This window comes from Typopeltis vanoorti, chromosome 5, assembly GCF_054136105.1.
Source record: "Typopeltis vanoorti isolate ZY-2024b chromosome 5, IOZ_Tvanoo_1.0, whole genome shotgun sequence".
Classification (NCBI taxonomy): Eukaryota; Metazoa; Arthropoda; class Arachnida; order Uropygi; family Thelyphonidae; genus Typopeltis; species Typopeltis vanoorti.
In genome coordinates this window covers 169,918,433-169,934,435 of record NC_143553.1, presented here as the reverse complement: position 1 = coordinate 169,934,435, position 16,003 = coordinate 169,918,433, and the positions used below count along the sequence as shown (strand labels likewise).

The 16,003-nt window shown below is 35.5% G+C and overlaps 1 protein-coding gene across 1 annotated transcript in view; it reads right to left on the bottom strand.

The window, feature by feature from the left end:
• The window catches only part of Mcm3 (minichromosome maintenance 3), a 322,450-nt gene that overhangs the window by 142,267 nt on the left and 164,180 nt on the right, over window positions 1–16,003 (bottom strand). The window contains exon 9 of the mRNA XM_090392917.1: window positions 2,019–2,173. Within this exon, the coding sequence (XP_090249043.1) occupies window positions 2,019–2,173 (155 nt within the window). The remainder of the gene's footprint in view (window positions 1–2,018; window positions 2,174–16,003) is intronic.

The following is a 16,003-nucleotide window of genomic DNA, read 5'->3' as shown; positions in this document are numbered from 1 at the left end:
CTCATTAAAATGCAAGCGGCCTCTCGCACAGAGTTCCTTTCTGTCCGCAAATGCCCTCCAAACATCCACATATTCCAATCCTCTCTTCTGACACATGCTAGCTATTATGCTATTCATTATTACTGCTCTTCTGCTAAGCTCCTCGTTATCATAATTGTGTAACAAACACACTATCTTTCCTGTTTGCGTTTTCTTTTGTACAACCTCAAGCACGAATCTCAGATCTCTCGCCACTTGATTTACACTGCCTCTCAAGTCATTCATGCCCACCATCACAATCATTTCATCTATCCCGCTCAATTGCCATAGCCACACTTTCTATCATTCCTCCAGGCAAATACTCCTCAGGCTTCCTATCTTGCACACCTTGGATCATCAAGTCTCCATACATCACACCTCTTACCACTCTGTTTCTTGATTGCTCACCTGCATCCCTCACTTTCTCTCCTCTAACCCTTTCTCTCAGTGTTCCCCTACTTACCTGCTGTACTGTCATCACTCTATCCCTGGTTCCAGCACTCCCTCGCATTCTTCTCACTTGCTCTCTCTGACTGTTTCCATTCTCTCCTATTCTATCATTCCCATAACTCTCTCTCTCTCTCTCATTCCCTCTCTTCTACTGTTTCTATTTTCTCCTCTTCTATCATTCCATAAATCTCTCTCACTCCTCCTCTGATTCGCTTTGCATTCATCTCTTTTCGCCTACTCTCATCTCATTCCCGAGACATTCCACCTCCTCTTTCAACTGATCTATCTCTCTATCTCTCTCTCTCTCTCTGCAAGTTAGTCGCTCTTACTCGCCATTCATCCTCCCAATCAAGACCATCTCCGAAAACTTCACAATCATTCAAGTCTTTACTCTCCACTCTTATTTTCTCATTCATATTTCATTTGTTATTCTCACCTATCACATTACTTGTCTCTCAAGATTCTCCTGCTCCTGATGCAACGAGGTCAGTTATTGTAACATCTAACTCACTGAATTCTTCCCATTGCCTAATTTACGCATCATTAATTTTTTTTTTATTTATCAGCAGGCAGACTATATTAATATCATCATTATGTTTAACGAACTACTTGTTTTTACTTGAACAGTTCATTTCTGTTTCAACATAAGTCACCAGATACAAGAAATCAGTTACATCCACAATATATGAAGTGACTTTGATGTCTGTTTACATTTCTTGTATATTTAACATGCATTAAAGAATAACTGTTATAATCAAAAGGAATTAGCATATACTCATTTTGCATAAAATAACTAACCTAAGACATTTAAAGTGGCTAATTGGCAGAGCAAACCCTTGTCTTAGTTTGTCCTAATTTTGATCGATTATGAAGTTTTTTTGAAAAGTATACATAAAGGTAACTAACTCTGTTATTTATCTAGTTTTATACAATGCAGATTTACTCAAAATATAGATGCTAGAACTGAAACAGACAAATAAATTATATCCTTTAAAAAACTGATTTTACATTGCTTGGTGTGAAATATATTTTCATATAATGTTTAGAGAACTATCAGAGCATATTATTCTAAGAATGAAAACACTCATGAATTGCATTTTCTGGCAGGAAGGTTGGCACTGTAAACACCACTTTCTTCACTTCTATTTCAGTTGGGAATCATTGTTCCAGTCTTTATTAATATCAACTAGACTCTTTCTTCTGCTTCCTCTTTTGCATCTATTTTACCTACTGAGGTAAGTCAGGATATTGCATATTTGTCCCTACTAGGTATCCAGAGCTACTGTACTCACCTCAGGAAAAGCGCATTTACTATTCATTGATAAAATTTGATAGTTCAGAATGCTGTATGGTTTCATCAAATTTCTCTTGATGCTACTGCCCACTTTAAGTACAGTCCCACTGATTAGCTTTCCTATCAATTTACATCACATTTCAAATGACATTCTCCGATGAAATGTACAGATTTTGGTTATATAATAAAAATTAAAACCATGCATAATAAATGAATTCAACTACTATATTAATAATGTGACATCCAGCATCCTAACCTGTTTCCTGATCTGTAGTAACAGCAGCAGTGAGACCAACACCTGATGAACCTCTGCCAGTGGTTGGAATGGCTCGTGGAGCCGTATGAAGAACATAACGAAGGAGTTGAGATTTAGCCACTGAGGGATCACCAATGAGCAACACATTGATATCACTGTTAAAAAAGGGTGCATGTTTTATATATTTGTTTGGCATCTAAGATAAAAATTAGTTTTCTAAGTTACTAGCAAAATGAAGTTAAAACTGTTTTAAAACATAAAAGAAAATAATAAAAAAATATGACGGTGATTAAAAGTGAAATAAACAGAACAGGTTGTTTTGTTTTTTTTTTGAAATATGTGAAAGCAAAAAATCTTGAATAGGAATAAACAGCTTTTCAGTCATCATAATGGGAGGGAAAAAAACTTTCACCATTCAAAATCCTTATCTTCAATTCATCTACAGTATGATAGGCAGGGTAATGTCAGGTTGTTTATTACTAGGGGGCTTTTGCACTTTGTGTACACTAATGCAAGGAGCATAAGGAACAAGCAGGAGGAATTTTTGGCCTTGGTTGGCTCATCCCAGTCAAAGGTTATTGGCATTAGTAAGACATGGCTAACAGAAGATGATATAGTTAGCATGATAGAATGTGAAGGATATAGTGTGTTGGGGGGGGGGGGGTAGAGAGAAATGGGGGGAGTGTTATTGATGATAGCCGATGAACTGTAGCCAAAGAGAATAGAAGTTCGACAGCAGGATAGTGAAAATAGCACATTTGAGGCTATCTGGTGTGAGAATGAGGCCAGCAGAACAAAATATACAGTTGGGTATTGCTGCTATAGACCAGGGAATGGAATGGATGATGGAGATAATATGCATCGGCAAATAGACTCAATGAGTGGAGGACGGATAATTGATGAGTTCAAATGAGTTGAATAATTCTTGACATGATGTTTAGGGCCTCTCTCGATGAGTCTAAGGACTAAGGACTCCTTGGAGTTGCCCGTAATAATAATAATAAAAAAAATAAAAAGTGAATTAATAGGTTCCTGTGGAATTTGCATGAGTTGCAAGTTTGAAGACAAAGATCTATGCACCAACAAATGTGGAATCCCCATTTCAGAAGAAAAAACAGATTGGGCTTAATTAGCTGCAGTGCCAAACCAGATAAAATGCCTTAGATAAATCAAGAACCACTTGAATGTGTCCTAACTTTTTCACAGTGTTTGTCGAAAAATAGGAGAAATAAGCACGAGAAACTCTTGTTGATTGATAATGGTAAAATCCATACTGACAAATCATTTATCAGCTTCTAATAACAAAGAAGCTGATTGTTTTCTCCATTACTTTAAAAAGAATTGAAGTGAAAGTAACAGGTTAGTAATGCCATGGTGTTCACCCTAAGAAATTAATAGAAACATTAATAAAGAAAAAAACAGACAGAAATGACATAGGAAACCAAACTGCAAACATATAAATCAACAAAGAACTCTCAGAAACTTTCCAAATGAAAAAAGGTGTTAGGCAAGAATGTGTGCTTTCTCCTCTTCTGTTCAAACTCTATAGTTAAGAAATTTTTGAGAGTAACTAGAAAACTAGAGTAAAAACAAGAGGAAGAAATATAAATAATCTTCGTTATGCATTGTTGTTGAGAAAGAGGAAGACTTGCAGAAGTTAACAGAACAAATAAATACTTAGAGTAAAAAATATGGCCTTATATTAAATTTCAAAAAAAAAGTTATGAAAGTAAGCATAGAAAAATATATCCAAAAGTTACAAATCCAAGTATAAAACCTTGAATGTTACACTTACTTAGGTCACTTAATTACAGAGGATGGAAAATTCAAAAGAGAGATTAGGAGAAGATTAAATATTGCAAAATCAACCATTAACAGAATGAAGAATATACTAACATCAAGAGAAATAATAATAATAACTGAAATAAACTAGATTAAGAATTATTAAATGTTTTATCTGGTCTACTATGGTGCAGAAACATGGACAATGAACAAGGAAGACAGCAGAAGAATTTATGTTTTTGGGAATGTGGACGTACAGAAGAGCACTGAAGAGCTTATGGATTCAGAAGAAGAAGAGAAATGAAGTTTTGGAGATGATGGGTGCTAAACTGGAACTAATAAAGAACATACAAAAAAGAAAAATATCATATATAGGTCATATTGCAAGTCTTCAAAAAGATTTATTAGAGAGAAGAAAGACAAGAAAGATAGTGACAAATGGTTCAAAAACACTGGCTGGGCCTAAACTATGCAGAGAGCATCCCAAGAGAGAAACTACATTAGTGTGTTTCTTTTGAAAAAGGCCAGTGATGTCATATGACTGCAACAACTCAGAAAAAATAATAATAAAGATAAATAAATAAAAATATTTAGGTTAGAATCTATATAATGAAATATTTTGGGAAAATAAATACCTCTTTCTCAACTTTGCAGGATTTAATATCCACTAGTAACAGTAAAATTCTGCATATTTCATCATTGGATATCTAATTCAGGTTAATGTTACAATTAACTGATTACTTTACAGTATAACTGAGCACTATAATGCATGCATATCCTAAATCCTCTTATTGGTCCTATTCCATTACAACAAAATAGGTGTTTATAATCACCAGCATTCCCTAATAAATATATATATGATAAGTAACAGATGCTATCTTTGGGTTACAGCAGATGATGGAAAAGTTTCGAGAGAAACAATGGGAGCTACATCTGGCATTTATTGATCTGGAGAAAGCATACGATAGAGTGCCAAGGCAAGAAGTCTGGAGGTGTCTGAGGGAGAAGAAGGTTCCAGAGAAATATGTCAGGTTGGTGCAGGAGATGTACAGAAATGTGAAGACAAGTGTTCAGACCTATCTTGGACAGACAGAAAGTTTTCAAGTAACAGTTGGCTTGCATCAAGGGTCAGCATTAAGTCCATTTCTGTTTAACATTGTGATGGAGGTGGTGACAGAGGAGGTGAGAGAAGATGCGCCTTGGACAATGTTGTATGCAGATGACATCTTGCTGTGTGTAGATTCAAGAGAAGAAGCGGGAACTAAACTGGAAAGATGGAGAAAAGTACTGGAAGAGAGAGGTATGAGACTGAGCAGAAGTAAGACAGAGTATATGTGTTGCACAGTGGACGGCGGCCAGGAGACAGATCTGGAGCTGGAAGGAAAAGTCATCAGGAAGGTGAGGGACTTTAGATACTTAGGTTCAACAGTGTGGAAGAAGATGGAGGAGCTGAGAAGGAAGTGGGATGCAGGATACAAGCAGGTTGGAGGAATTGGAGGGAGATGGCTGGAGTGTTATGCGATAAGAGGGTACCGATCAATCCGAAAGGCAAAATCTATAGGACAGTAGTGAGGCCAGCTATGACGCATGCTATAGAAACTGTGGCCCTGAGGAAAAATAACATCAGCAGGATGGAAGTAGCAGAGATGAGAATGCTTAGGTGGATGTGCTGTGTGACCAGAAAGGATCATCTGAGAAATGACTATGTGAGGGGAACAGTGAAAGTTACGAACTTAGGAGCGAAAATACAGGAGGCAAGATTGAGATGATTTGGTCATGTGATGAGGAGGGAGGACGAATATGTGGGAAGAAGGGTCATGCAGATGGATGTGCAAGGCAGGAGGAAGCGTGGGCAGCCAAAGAAGAGATGGAGGGAGCTGGTAGAAGAGGACTTGAGGATGAAGAACTTGGATGTGGTGACAGCCCAAGACAGGAGGAGGAGACTCATCATCAATAGTGACCCTACTTAAGTGGGAGAAGCTGCAGAAGAAGAAGAAGAAGAAGAAAGTATCTCTTTGTTTAGCGTATGTAGACTTGAAAAATTTAGCATGTGTAGACTCAGCTAGCCTAGAATCTCTCTTGAAAAAGGAAATAGAAAAAACTTACATAGAAACCTTGAAATACATAGTCATGCCACCTCTGTTATCAAGCTATAAGAAAAGTGAAAATTTTCCAATAAATAAAGGAATAAGACAAGGAGACAAGCTGTAATTATGTATAGTAGTGAAACCTAACAAAATATGATTCACAAATTGAAAGTTACACAGAAAAGAATGGAATGGAATATGCTTGGTGTGAGATTTAAAGACAGGATACCATCCCTTTGAAAAAGATTGAGAATAGATGTACGGGAGACATCATCAGCTACATTATGCATTCAAAATCGATACAAAATTAGTAATGGAAAACTCACGTACAAAGATTATTTAATAGTATAATTTTCGCCTGTGTGTCACAGGTATCTTCAGTACATATTAAGCTCAAATTAAACAATAAATGACAATTCCAAAAAGCACCCACCTAGGTAACTGGTGTAAGATAACTAAAAAGGTCAATAAATTTTCTAACAAAAAAAAAAAAAATCTATACAATAAAAAGTTAGGAAAGATTAGCTGATTTGTAAAGTACTATCTCCCATAAAGAGGATAGACGTAAGCCGTCGGATCTGTTTAAGTTAGGAGAATGAAGTAAAGTTTCACATGTTTCTTTATAAAGGCATTCATTACATCTATCCCCTTTATAGGAGATAGTACTTTACAAATCAGCTAATCTTTCCTAACTTTTTATTGTATAGATTTTTTTTTTTTTTTTTTTTTTTTTTTTGTTAGGAAATTTATTGACCTTTTTAGTTATCTTAAACCAGCTGCTTAGGTGGCACTTTTTGGAATTGTCAGTTATTGTTTAATTTGAGCTTAATGTGTACTGAAGATGCCTGTGACACACAGGCGAAAATTATACTATTAAATAATCTTTGTACGTGAGTTTTCCGTTATTAATTTTGTATCGATATGTCTATTCATGGTATACTTCTTTTAAAACTTATGCATTCAAAATGGAGATGGGCTGGATATACTGAAGATATAACAATGCAAGATAGCTTAAATCACTGATACAAAGAAGAACCAATGAGGGCAGGTGACAAATGGGAAGACCAAGAAAAAGATGGCAAGATAAAACTGTTTGGATTGCTGGAATGAAATGGATGAGAGAAGCTGAAAATAGAATGGGAATAAAGAAAACTGGGGAAGACCTTCATTCTAGCAGTGGACTGATCTAGGTTGAAGAAGAAGGTAAACACAAGAGACTATTAAAACATGACATAGACCTGGATAGCAAATCTAACTGGAAACAAATCAAAACTTCTCATTATTCTTTTTACTCATTAACTAATAATTCTCACTCATCATGAACAAGCATATTTTTCAAGCACTATCATCATTCAACAAATTCCTGAAATGTACCCTCAGAGGATGTACAGGATATTATGAGAGTACCATTTGTAAAGTCGACATCATTCCTAGCAACAATTTTCCTCTATAATAATCTGTCTCTCAGAACTCCAATATTGCAAAATCTATATTTTGGTCTTCTCAGGCGCTTATTACTGTATCAATACATTAGACCTTGGTGTTTTCCTACCACCTGCCACCAAACATGTATTTTGCTCTGCTCACACATTGCTGAATGCCAATAATGTCAAGCTTCTTTCTAATACCCTTATTTAAATATGGTTTTGCCAATGATGCCCATTGTATTCTTCTCTGGTCTTTCTCAGCACTCTGATAGCTGTGGTCTACAGTCTCTGAACAAGTGTTTTTATTTTTAACCCACATCTCAGATCCATAGGTTAAAATCAGCTTGAACACTGCATATAGCTAGATTGGTGTTTTGACTAATTTCATATAAATTATGTTGACTTCCTACCATACCAGTTTTGTTAATTCTGTTATCATCATCATCAATTAATTCATATGTACCCTCAAGCATCTTTCAGGCTATTATGACAGCACCACATAATTAAGTTTACATTATTAATCTCCCATCAACAATTTTCCTCCAAATCAGTCTATTACTTGTCAGCACTGCAATATTGTTGTATCAACCATTTCGTGCTTCTAAAGTACTTCTGACCGAATCAATCCACCTAGACCTTGGTCTTCCTCTGGGTCTCTTTTCTGCCATCTTGGCATCAAATACCAGTTTTGCTAACCTTCCTCAACCATTCTGTTTAAGTGGCTATACCACCTTAGATTCTCTCAGGGGACCCTGTAACTCCTAGAGAGCGCGTCCCCTGGGTGGCAGATAGGGGAGCCCACCATGTGTGTGTGTGTGTGTGTGTGTGTGTGTGTGTGTGTGTACATGCGCGTGCGTGTGTGTGTATATATATATATGTGGTGGGGTGGTCCGAATATACTGAATAAGGACTCATGGACCAACAGAGCCATAAGGGGCAATCATCTTGATTGTAAGGGAAGCGGCACTCCCATGGACCCCTAGCTGGATCTATCCTCTCCTTCTACTTTGAGGAAGACCCACTTACTTTAATCTTTCCTATAAGGCCTTATCAGCCAACTCTTCTTACTTTATGACCCTTGTGCTATTAGAGTACTCGAGGGCCATGGGGTCTTTTCATTTCTGGCCTTACAACTATGTCCTCTCTATAAACCTTACTATATTTCTTCTATAATCTACCCTTTCCCCTTCAATACCCTATTCCTCCTATGGGTTTAAATTCGGAAGAAGGCTAGTTCAGAAGCCTTAAGGTAGCAGCCCTACCACTGAACTATTCCATCGTCAGGCTAGTCCCCTGACATGGAGAACATAACCATACTTGTAATCTGACAGAAAAAGATAATCGGATTGAATCTATGGGAAACGACCCTGGAATGGAAAAGGGAAAACGAAAATGGAAACGACAAAATATAATACACATAGCAAACTGGAATGTAAGAGGAATAGCATATAAAGAAATAGAATTAGACCAGTTATTAAATGAAAGAAATTTTAAAATAGCAGTAATCACTGAAACAAAAAAGAAATTAAAAGGAACTATGAGAACTGAAAATTTTAATGTGATATACAGTGGAGTCGACAGAGACCAAAGAGCACAAGCAGGAGTCATGATTTGGATTCATAACTCCCTTTCAAAACAGTTAAAACATTATAAATTATGGAATGAAAGAATAATAGAAGCTAGAATAAAAATAGATAGAGGCTATTTAACAATAATTGGTTTATATGCCCCAGAAGAAGGAAGAGAACAGGATAATATTGATTTTCAGAATCAGCTACAAAACATATATAATAAAATAAATAAAAATGATTACATAATTTTAGCAGGAGACTTAAATGCAAGAATTGGAAACACGAAAATTAATAATAATATAGGAATACATGGAGAACACACTCTAAACAGAAATGGTAAAAAATTGATTGACTTTGTAGTTTATAATAACCTAAAAATAATGAATTCCTTCTATAAACATAAAGACATACATAAATATACTTGGGCAGCAAGAGGATGGAAATCAATATTAGATTACTTCATATTAAATGAAAAGACATCAAAATTTTCACTAGATGTTATCACAGAGGATATGAAATAAGCAGTGACCACTTCCTTGTTAAAATAAAATTAAGATTACCACCTAAATGGCTACAAGTAACAAGAACAGAAGGAAAAATTGAAACATTTGTTTATAAAACTAGACTATTGAATGACACAAATGTACAATGGCTATATGAACAAAGAATTAACCAGTATCTAGATAAAATAAAACAAAATGAAGAAATAGAAATAGAATGGCTTAATATAAAAACGATACTAAATGCAGCAGCAAATGAAAGCCCAAAAAATTCAATAAAAGAAAAAACTGAAGATCTGGGATGATACAATCAAAGAAATAATCAAAAAGAAAAAAGAAGCCTATCACAAATGGTTAAGCAGCAAAAGATTAGAAGATGAAATAGAATATAAAAGAATAAGAGCCATAGCTAAAAGAGAAGTCAGAAAAAGACAGAGAATCATGGAATAAATTTGTTTCTAATTTAGAACATGATTTATATAAAATAAGACCCAATGTATATAAGATTTTGAAACACCTAAATGCAGATACCAAAGAAAACATAAAATTAAACACTGAATTGAAATTAGAAGAATTTCTAAATTACTACACAGAACTGTGGACAGACAAATATTTTAAAAAAGACAATTGGCAAACAATTAACAAAAATGAAAAGGAAATAACTGAAGAAGAATTAGAAATCAGCCTGAAAAAAACAAGAAACGGAAAATCACCTGGAGAAGATAAGCTAGGTTCAGAACTATATAAATATGCAGGAACAAGATTCAAAGGAAGACTCTTATTATTTTTAAATAAAATTTACTCAACTGGTATCCCCCCAATAGAATGGAAAAAAGCAATTGTGATTCCTATCTTTAAGAAAGGTAATAGAGATGACCCTAAAAACTATAGAGGTATCAGTATACTAAATTCATGTTACAAAATATACAGCAGAATCTTAAATAACAAACTCATGAAATATTCCGAAAACTTTATTCTAGAGGTACAAAATGGATTTAGAAAAGGACGATCATGTATAGACCCAGCCTTCTGCCTAAAATTAATAATAGAGAAAAGAAGAGAATATAATTTAGAAACACATATTGCATTTATTGACTTTGAAAAAGCATTTGACAAAGTTAAAAGAAACATATTATTTAACATATTAAAAGAAAGACAAATACTAAATAACATCCTAAAAGCTGTCACAAGTATATATGAAAATAATCAAATACAAATAAGATTAAATCATGGGCTATCATATACAAGAGAGATAAACCAAGGGGCCCGACAGGGATGTCCCCTCTCAGCAACTCTTTTTAATATCTACTTAAATGAAATAATAATAAAATGGAGTAAAAATTTACATCAAGGAATTAAACTTTCACCTACAGTTAACTTAAACACTCTCCTCTTTGCAGACGACCAAATAATAATTACAAATTCTGAAGGTAACTTACAGAAAGCTATTTTAAATCTAAACGAGATATCCAAAGATTATGGTATGATAACATCAACGGAAAAATCAAAAACTATGGCCTTTAAAGGACAAGATCCAGCAAGAACTAAAATAGTATTAGATAACAAGATCTTAGAACAGGTGAATTCATTTAACTACCTAGGATGTATGATCACTTATGAAAATGAAAAAGATATAAACATAAAAATTGCAAAATATTTAAAAATAACAGGAGTAATTAACTCTATATTTAAACCAAACCTAGTTCAAAAACAAACCAGGCTAAAAGTATACAATACATTAGCCCTACCGGTCTTAACGTATGGAAGCGAAATCTGGACAATAAAACAAAAAGACAAACAAAGATTAACAACAGCAGAAATGAAGTTTATGAGAAAAACTGCAAAGTATACCCTATTTGATCACAAAAGAAACGAAGATATTATGAAAGAATTAAACCAAGAACCAGTAATTGAAAAAATTAAAAAATATAAACATAGATGGATGGAACACGTTCAAAGAATGAAAACAGAAAGATTACCAAAACAAGCCTTAAAGTACAAGCCATTAGGAAAAAGAAAACCAGGATGTCCTCTTAAACGATTCAACTATGACTTCTAAGGCTGGAACAGGCCATACTAGGCCTAAATACTTGATACGTATGATGATGATGACCACCTTAGATTAGCACTGCTCACACATTCTTGAAATTGCTAACAATGTCAAGTTCCTTTCTAATGTATTCATTTTTAATATGATTCTTCCAATGATGCCATCTGTTCACTCCTCTAATTTTTTTTTTTGAACTCTCATATTTATGGTCTCTAGTCTTTGATCAAGTGTTTTATTTCTAACCCAACTCTCAGATCCATAACTTAAAACTCATTAAAACTTTGAATACTGTCTTGTATACTGCTAGTTTTGTGTACTGGCCAATTTCTCTCTTATTCCACGTAATTTGCAGATGATGTGAAGCTGGAAAGGGTTATTAGTAATAGTACAGATGTGGTGGTCCTGCAAGAGGATTTGAATACACTAGACAGATGGGCAAATGAATGGGGATTCCGGTTTAATGCAGCAAAATGTAGTCTTGAAGTTTGGGATACAGTGATGGGAGGCTGCATTCTCGATTGGAGGAACTCTACTGGAGGAAGTAGAGGAGACAAGAGATCTGGGGGTGATGATTGATAGAAAACTGAAATTCAGGGGGCATATTGCAAAGATAGTGAAGGTAACCCAGAGGATTGCTGCAATACTGAGAAGGACACTGACCTGCAGAGATAAAAGAGTTATCATTCCATTGTATAAAACCTGATTAGCCCACACTTAGACTATTGTTCTCAAATTTGGTCCCCAGGATTTGAAGGGGATAAATTAACTGTGGAAAGGGTACAGAAGCAGATAACAAAGATGGTTTCAAGACTGTACAATGTTAATTATGAGATTCAGCTGAGGGAACGTGGACTGCAGAGTTTGGTGGATAGAAGAAGGAGATGTGATATGACTGAGACTTTTAAACTGTTGAGAGGCAGTTACAGGGTAGACACTGGGGAGTTGGTGGAACAGAAGGAAGGAGCGAGGACAAGGGGGCCATCCCTGGAAGTTACGAAAGGAAGTGATCCGTAAGAGGGTGAGGAGTGGTTTCTTTGCATGGAGGGTGGTGGAACCATGGAATGTGCCCTGATAGAGTGGTGAGAGCAAGAACGGTCAATGAGTTCAAGGAATGGTATGATATCAACCATTCAAATATCAGATTTGATTATTCTGTTCTCTATTTCCAAATTTAATTTTCCATCTTCACTAAAAACTTTGCATAAATAGTTGAAATATTTTACTTGTTTTATAGATTCTCCATTCAGAATGGAGCTGAAATTTTCTATGTTTTTGACTGTTTTCATAATTTGTTTTTTTATTCATGATTTTCATGTCAAATTTCTTACAGCTGTTATTCAATTTAGTAAGAGAATCCTGGAGACTTGCACTGGATGTTTTTAGAAGCATAACCTCATCTGCATAAAGCAAACAACTAACATTGATATCTCCAATTCTAATATCAGGTTTAATGCCACTTTCTTTCATAACACGATCTATAGGTAGATGAGGAATGACAGTGGAGATAATATGCAGTAATACCCCTGATTTTACATTAAACTATCCTCCTGTATCTCCTTCTATTCTTACTTCTGACTTAGAACTTAAACATAGGCTATGTATTGCTCTGTGTAATGATATTCCATTTACCACATTGCCCACAAAGTCACCTAGGGTCAGAAACGACTGAAAAGGAAAAAACCACCAACCGTGTATTCTTCAATTGTTCTAAAGGTCTGTGCTTCAGGGCTGATTCCCATTTTACGCTTCCTATTTACACTTTTTATTCGACTGGTCTATCCAGCAGTCTGGAAACTAACCTATATACAACCTATTCCTAAGAAGGATGACAAATTCTTACCTTCAAACAGCCACCCAATTCCTCACACCTGAATTCTTTCTAAAGTAATAGAAAGAACCATCAAGCCAACTCCTACACTACTTTGAGGACTCATCTAATAAATGACCAGCACTGTCGATCAACAGGGGATCTACTAAGCTACATCACCCATCTCTGGACAAACACCATGAAAAGGTTCGGTGAATCTCAAGTGGTTGCTTTTGATATATTCTAGGCTTTTGACCAAGTTTGGTAAAAAGGTCTATTAAGAAAACTCCTATCATTCAGTCTGCCCCTGACTTCTGCAATTTGGAAGCCAGCTTTTTGAATGAATGCTTACTTTGAGTGATAGTTGCTGGCTCCTTATCTTATATCTATACAACTAATGCTCAGGTCCCAGAGACTCTGTTCTTTCACCCACCCTCTTCCTTCTGTACATAAACGATCTACTCTAGCTGACTGTCTGATGAGCACACTGCACTCCACATTTTCATTTGACAAACCTTGCAAAGCACAAATCACCACAATCTCCAGAACTCTAACCTCTACTACCCTAAATTCTGATCTTCAAACCATTCATCAGTGGGGTTTAGATAACATTATCAACTTCAATGCCAGTAAAACAGCTATGCATTATTTCTCACAAAAAAGAACCCTGTTCTTCCAATTTTACCTTTGGAACCTTATCATACTCAAATCTTTTTTAAGATGAGATTCCCCTGATCAGAATAACTCTAACCTCAAATCGCTCTTGGCACAAATATTGCTTCTTCTGATTCAAAAAAAAATTAGACTTTCTCTTTCACTCGAGACATTACTTTAACTCCACAGCTCCAAATCCTATATAAATCACAAATCTGCACAATCATCGAATATTGCTCTCATATTCGATGATTGTGCACCTAAGAGCTCCCTGAAAATACAAGATTCTATACAGAAAAGAGCAGCTAGACTGATTGATGACTCCCTCTCTCACTAATATACTCCACTCACTTTCACACAGGTGTTTAGCCTTCACAGCCTGAATCTTCTATAAATACTTCTATGGCTGCTGTTCATCAGAATTGTCATCAATAATTTTCCCACTCTCTTGCAAATCTTTCCAAATGTGTGCAGCAACTAACCAACACCCTCTCACAATTCAACTGCAAGCCCATAGAGCACTTTCCACAGAGCAATAGGCTTGCTCTATGGAATAGTCTTTCACCACGTTTCCCAAGGAATGCAATCCACAGCTTTGCAAGTCAAATGTGAATAAGTTCCTTATTGCCAACAATACTAGCATACTATTTCTGTGTGTCTGGTAATCATCTGTTTTATCATCATAATCATCATCACGAACCATGGGCTCACTGCCCGTTGATGTCTGATGCCTGTTTCACTATCTTCTTGCACCGTTCTTTGTCCAGTGCATAGTGTCGCAGTTTTTGTACACCCATTCCACACCAGTCTTTTATATCATCTATCCATTCTCTGTATGGTCTACCTCTTCTGTTTAAACCATCCAAAATACCAAACATAAATGTCTTTATCTTCCGGTCCTCACTCATTCTACAGATGTGTCCAAATAATTGCAGCTTCCGTTTTATAATCTTCTGCATTAGATTCTGTTTTGGTTGTATCTTCTGATAGAGCTCTTCATTGGTGATTTTCTGTACCCATCCTATTCTTAGAATCTTCCTGTAACAAGTTCTTTCAAATGCCAAAATTCTTTTTCTTGATTCCTTATTTATTACCCACATTTCAGATCCGTACAGTACACCACTGAAGATGCATGTTTCCAGTACTCTTAGTTTTGTTTGCAGACTGATCACTTTACTTTTCCAGATATTATTCATGGCCTTCAGATTTGTTCTTCCCTTTGCAATCCTGATCTTTATTTCTTTTTTACAGTCCAAGTCATATGTCAGTTTACTTCCCAAATATGTGAATTGTTCTACATTTTCTATATCAGTTCCATCCACTTGAATCTTTTGTTTCATGTTCTTCTCACCAAATACCATTGTCTTTGTTTTTTCCAAGTTCATAACGTCCAAATCTCTTCCCTTCCTCATTTAACAGTTTCAGTGTTTTTTGTAGTTCTCTTTCGTTTTCTTCAATAATAACAATGTCATCTGCAAATCTCAGATTGTTAATTCTTATTCCAAGTACAGATATTCCTTTGGCATCTTCCTTCAATTTGTCCACTGCTCTTTCTAAATGTGCGGTGAAAATGCTTGGTGATATTGGGTCTCCCTGTCTAGTACCTCTGCTTGTTTTAAATCATTTCCCCAAATCATCACCTATTCTAACTGCTGCAACTGCATTCTGATAAACATCTTTTAATATAGCTATTAGTTTTTTATCAATTCCATAGGATTCCAGAACTGCTAATGTCACTTTCTGGTCAATACTGTCAAATGCTTTCTGAAAATCAACAAAGCAAGTATATATGTTTTTGTTTTTTCTCATAGCTTTCTCTGCTATTAACCTCATTGTCAAAATCTGTTGAATTGCACGTCCATCTTTCCTAAATTCTGCTTGCTTGTTTGCAAAGTATACTTTCAATTGTGTTCTCAATCTTTCTGTCAATATCATCATCATCACCTTACCAAGGTGACTCGTCACAGCAATTATTCTATAATTTTTACATTCTAGCTTATTTCCTTTCTTTTACGATGCCACTAATATCGATTTCACCCACTCCTCTGGCATTTTCCCTTCTTTCCATATTACATGGTTGGTGCATTTCTGTAACCATACTTTCACC